The sequence below is a fragment of the Carassius carassius genome, chromosome 40 (genome assembly GCF_963082965.1).
Source record: "Carassius carassius chromosome 40, fCarCar2.1, whole genome shotgun sequence".
Lineage (NCBI taxonomy): Eukaryota > Metazoa > Chordata > Actinopteri > Cypriniformes > Cyprinidae > Carassius > Carassius carassius.
Window position 1 is genome coordinate 15,570,395 of NC_081794.1, and position 5,701 is coordinate 15,576,095.

General features: G+C 35.6%; 1 protein-coding gene across 2 annotated transcripts; it reads right to left on the bottom strand.

Annotated features, from left to right (window-relative positions):
• Positions 1-364: 364 nt before the first annotated feature.
• Positions 365-5,423, bottom strand: LOC132122199 (ORM1-like protein 3). Of its 2 annotated transcripts, none has more exons than XM_059532174.1 (4): positions 5,174-5,423; positions 4,760-4,974; positions 3,199-3,350; positions 365-1,197 (listed from the first exon to the last, which is right to left on the bottom strand). In XM_059532174.1, exons 2-4 carry the CDS (start codon positions 4,931-4,933, stop codon positions 1,062-1,064), a joined length of 462 nt encoding a protein of 153 aa, XP_059388157.1. In that variant the 5' UTR covers positions 4,934-4,974; positions 5,174-5,423; the 3' UTR covers positions 365-1,061. The 2 variants fall into 2 exon arrangements, with proteins under 2 accessions (XP_059388157.1, XP_059388158.1); XM_059532175.1 differs by having other exon boundaries at positions 4,760-5,052.
• Between the last annotated feature and the right edge of the window lie 278 nt (positions 5,424-5,701).

The following is a 5,701-nucleotide window of genomic DNA, read 5'->3' on the forward strand; positions in this document are numbered from 1 at the left end:
TTAACAATAAAAGTCTCTTATACTGTATATATATATATATATATATATATATATATATATATATATATATATATATATATATATATATACAATCTTTAGTTAATCTTGCGTGTTATGGCCATGCAAAATGCATATCAGTGGGCCTGTCATCAGTCCATACTGCTGTTCACAGACAAGACGCATGTAGACCAAACTACATATTTAGTAAAATCTGTAGATCTGTACTGTGACAGGTTTGCTTTAAAAAATTCAGTTTCAGTTGCTGCCTTTGTGAGACAGACATTGTGATTGGCCGTTAACAATAAGCATTTAATAATCTTATTCACATTTTCATGATGCTTCACAGAAATATTCTGTACCTTAGTAAACTGCATTAACATTTAATCTATCCTCACTAAGACCTGGACATGAAGTGTCCAGTGAGACATATTAGGGTCCAAATGTTATATGTACAGTTAGACTGCAGTTTCTCTCTTAGGGGAAAAATTATCTGATCCAATATTCCCTATCAAAGTCCACTCTTCTTGGTTGTTACATGAATCCAACACTGTCCAACTATTGGATTGAAGCCAGTCTTTTGCACCTGTGCTAAGAATAGCCTTGTACACTTTCTTTAGAAAACAGAACCTTTTTTCTCTTGCTAAACACCTTATGCTGAACATTGGGAAGTACTGACTCAACAGTTAAGTAACAGTTAAGAATCAGCCTATTTGGACCCATCTGATTCATTGCATCAATGCAACATTTCTGCCAAAGTGACTGAAATCTAACACATGGTTCCCAATGGCATAGATAACACTGTTAACCAACATTCTGTTTCAATACAGTCCGTAACAGTGGTTCTTACATATCCAAAGACCTTCTTTTGCTGCATTCTGTTGGTGGTTCTACAAATGTGTTTGTATCTACTGAACGTTACACAAAAAAGCATCAATAAAAGTGATACCATAGCAGATTGTCCGGCCACCGCAGCAAAGCATCCAATGAAGCTCTAAATTTCCCCTTTTTTATTCCCACAGAACAAGTGGCCACACATCCTCGTGTTGAAGATCAAAGCCTCGTCAGTACTTATTAATCCCAAAGAGACGGACCCCGTGGAACTGAGGCAGTTTGGGGATAAGCACAGTGAGCAGGGAAATGGTGTTGATGATGAAGTGGACCCTGTCATACTTCGTATAGAAACTGGTCAGGAAGTACCTGTAGAGGGGAAGGACAAGAACAAGTCAGATGTCAGATAGCATGAGATGCACAGATGCAGAGGCTACAGAAGTTGCTCAAGCAAGCACAGCACAAGACTGCATCTAAAGGAAACACAGGATGTGGTTTCCTTAAGCTGTAACAGAATGCTTTTCATACATATATGATTCAAATCAATATAAAATCAGATCAGTATAAAATGAGATATATTTACTTTCTTACTGAACATTTCTAGTATGTTGCATGCTATTCTAAAGAAAAAACTGTTTATAATATAATATTATACACTAATTTATTAAAATTCCCTTTTTTACATCACTGCAGGCTATTTGGATTATGTTATTACACAGCTCTATGGATAACTTGATTCTGATTGGTCAGCCGCAACATTGTGTGTTTTTCCTGATTAGCAACAGCAAATGTCATACCGCTCATCCGGGTATTTGAGGCTTCTGCTTCATTTACATCACAGCACACTCTATTGTTTCATTCAAATGCACCTGTTATCATCTTGAACCTCAGTTATCGACTGTATTTACTGTAAAATAAATCCAGCAGACTTCTTTGTTAATAGTAGGCCTGCAGTAATATTATTGGAATGTTCTACTTGTTCCCAACGTTTCGAATGCTGTAATGGATTTAATAAAATAAACAGATATGATTTTTTTTTTTAAAAAGCTTTGTTCTCAAATAACATTTAATATCCTCGTCTTGGTGAAAAGTAGTGGTATTAGTGATATGACTGCATATTACGTCCGTCTTGTCTGAACATCATCTAGGCTCAAAGCCGTTTGTTTGTGGAACCTTTGCAATAAAGTATAACTCAAATCAATATTTTGTGTCTAATTATTTACTTATGTGGCAAGTAGCAGTGCAAAAAGCAGGATAATACACAGTACATCCAGCAAACTTCACCAATAGTCAGATAGATTTTAAGACAATTTTGTAGCAAATGTACATTGTCTTTACTATGCAACTGTTTTAATTGACAATGCTGGAATTTAAAAAAAAATGCAAATATTAGATGGAAAAACAAACTTGACTTTGGCATCTAACTGAAATTGGAGTTTACTTAAAAAAAAATAAATAAATAAATAAAAAATAAATAAATATATATATATATATATATATATATATATATATATATATATATATATATATATATATATATATATATATATATATATATTAAAGCTAAATAGAAAAATAACAGAACATTTGGAAAAAGCAGCTAAAACCAAAATGAAAACTAAACTGATTAACGCTAGTTTGAAATATCTGTTAACAGTATAATAGTATATAAATAATTCTAAAATACCACTGCTACTATGTAATGCCCGCTTTTCATCATTAACTTCTGTAATCAACCCAGCTGAAAACAATATCTTAAACCTGGTTTGCTGATCTCAGCTGCCCTCTCAGACTGGTCAGGCTGTTTTAGAGGGGCTTGAAGTACTTTTCTCCTGCTATACACCAGTTTGCAAACAAGACTCATTCTGGTTTTGTCAGCAGGGAAGTCTCACTCACTTTTTTTTTTCTTTTCATATATCTTGTCTCTCTGAAATAGATTAAATGTGTTTTTACACAGCATCACAATTTCACCTTTTTTTTTTAAACGCAAGCACATTTTAAAATAAAAGGTTTTTGAGGTCCTGTTTCATGTTAACATTAAGAACAGCTGTAAAATCAAGACAAACCTCATTATTCCTCACTGTAACCAACAGATACACCCTCACAATATGAGAGGAGAAGACATTAGAGAGAAATAAAGAGTAGAGTAAATGACCTGACTGACTGACTAACTGCTTCTAAATCCGGCTCTCCTTGCCAGCAGACACCACAGGAAGTCAGCATCGATGCCTCTTGCTTATGGTCATGCAGAGCAAGCTACTGTATGAAAGCCTTCTCAGTACTTGTGCAGAACACAACCAAAAGGGACAAATTAGCATGACATGCAGAACCAAGCATCTTACAGCACAGAGCAAAGGCAAACACTCTTACAGTATAATAGGGGTGATGGTGAGAAACTTTCGAGAGGCGGTGAACTGGACCCCGTAGTCCATCTGTTCCCAGTGAGTCAGAAGCCGGGCCTTGCCTTGGTCTGGAGTCTCAAACGGCGTTCCTTTTACCGTGTGTAGGAAGATATACATGCACTATGGCAGAAAGACAGTCACAGGACATCATGACCTTTGGTACAATTCTCCAAAGCTCTATCAGATGTTGTGAAACTCTTAGGACAACAGCAAGAGCTGATCCGTTTTGGGAGCAGGACGGCTAAGAAAGGCGATACAGGATGGTTCTGTTAGACCAACACTGGCTGAAATTACAGAACCTGGAGTCAGCAACTGAACGGGCCGTTTTTGCCGTTTCAGAGTTTCTGCAGCTGGGGACTGTCACAAAACAAATGATTATTTTAAGCCTCTGCATCTTAAGAAGCTCTTAAGAAATCATCTGTGCTACATTTACACTGTGAAACTAACGCGATGGTTTTCTACTGGCAGACTGTTAGCCAAAATCAGTTGCAGATCTGTTACGGGTTGTAACAACAGGAAATAACAATGCTACTGTTTATACTGTAGTTAAGGCCTGTTCACACCTGTCCATTTTAGCATCATCACATCAATGCATGATAATGTTATATTTATTATATAGTTATTATGTTGCCCGCCACTTCGAATGCTCAAGCTCTTAAAAGTCAAGTGGATTCTGACTAGCTGTCTATGTTTGTATAATTACATTAAATAAATGTGATTCCAAATATATTGTTCCTGTCATTATCATTATAGCTTTGGACTTCTATTCTCAAAGAATTAGAAAGTTTCTTAAAACTTTAGTTATCAGAGTGTACAGGCCTTAACAATAGTATAATATATAGCAATAACCAACTTGTAAACAGGAGGAAAAATGCTTCACATGTCTTTTTTTGGATGTACACAGCAAAAAAATAAAAAAATAAAAAATTCAAGATGTAGAAATTTAACTGTCACTTCGATGCTTATCTAATTAGATGGATGGTGAACTATAAACAAGCTACAAAAAGTTTATATATATATATATATATATATATATATATATATATATATATATATATATATATATATATATATATATATAATTATATATATATATATATATATAAAAGATACAACACAAGACTATATTAAACAATAATATAAAATAGTATTAAAAACATATAGCCATAAAAGTATATACAAACTACACAAAAATAAGTTAACTTGCAGTAAGGACAAACACAGTTTGAGCATATTTTGTTTTGTATGATAAATTACTGCATTAATGGATATTTACAAATTCAGTCAATATGTCATATTAATAATTTTGCATATCTTGTGAAGGCCTGTGAAGTTCATAGTCTTTAAAAAATACATTTCAGAGCTTGATTTGATAGTAATTTTGGTACCTTTTTTAATTATACTCTATTTTTGTACGGCGCTGATTTAGCAAAACAACGACCACTACCTAAAAACGTAATACAGTAAACTATGTTAATATTAAGTTGGCAGTTAAACTTTCTGGCCTGATGTGATTTAGCAGCTCTTACCAAGTTGTGGATGAGGTTGGTGAGGGTCCAGACCACAGGAACGCTGACGAACGGTATGCTGAGCAATATGATGTGTAGGAGGCCGATGCCAAGCACATATGAGAGCCATATTCCCCTGCTGTTCATCACTCGCGTGTTTGGATTGACCTCGCTGTGCGCCGTGCCCACGTTCATCCTCGCGCACTGGACGGACACTCACAACAATTGCGCACTTACTGTCAGACACCAAACACGTGGAAATGCACATACGGGTTTAAAATTGCATTACGTTCACTGACATTCAGACGCACAGACTATAAAAAAATCAGAGAACATGTAAAGAAAGCATCGATATGCTGAGTGTGAAAGATCAACAAAACTTCTGAAAGTGTTCCGTTGTTGTTATTTAAATGGGACAAAGCACTGGTCACTTACTGTACAATATTGCGCAAGAGTCTTCCCGAATCACGCAGAAACTTTACAGTAACGTTACGTAATTACGAAAATAAAATAGCGCTATTTCCCTCTGGTTGTAATTTCAGCTCTGGAGCCCTAATGTAATGTAGCCTTGCCGTTTTCCGAGACTTGACACGTCTGTTTATTTCATCATGTTTGCTTTGAAGCACTTTGTTCCCGTGCAAACAGATGGTGACAACACAGCAAGACTACATCGCTTCACGTCATCATTTTTCAGAACTCACATTAGAGAGATGAAAATGAGATAGCCGCTGATTGGATGATGTGAGTCACGTGGAGGATGTCGCCCAATCTGCGTTCGATGCGTTGATAATGTACTGAAAGGCGCACGCCCCCTTAACGTCACAGAAAGTGCGAGTGAGAGAGATTAGACGATTATGCAAAAATACTGAGTTTGTTTAAACGAAATGTTACCCATACTGTAGTGTTCTCAAATATCTGCTTCTGTAATTCTGTGAATTTAAACTGTAACATAATTTCACAACA

Coding starts and splice junctions, on each gene's coding strand:
- LOC132122199 (XM_059532174.1), bottom strand. CDS start 4,933: ATGAACGTGGGCACGGCGCACAGCGAGGTCAATCCAAACACGCGAGTG. Junction 3,351..4,759: donor CCAACCTCATCCACAACTTG/GTAAGAGCTGCT, acceptor TTTCTGCCATAG/TGCATGTATATCTTCCTACA. Junction 1,198..3,198: donor ACCATCACCCCTATTATACT/GTAAGAGTGTTT, acceptor TCCCCTCTACAG/GTACTTCCTGACCAGTTTCT.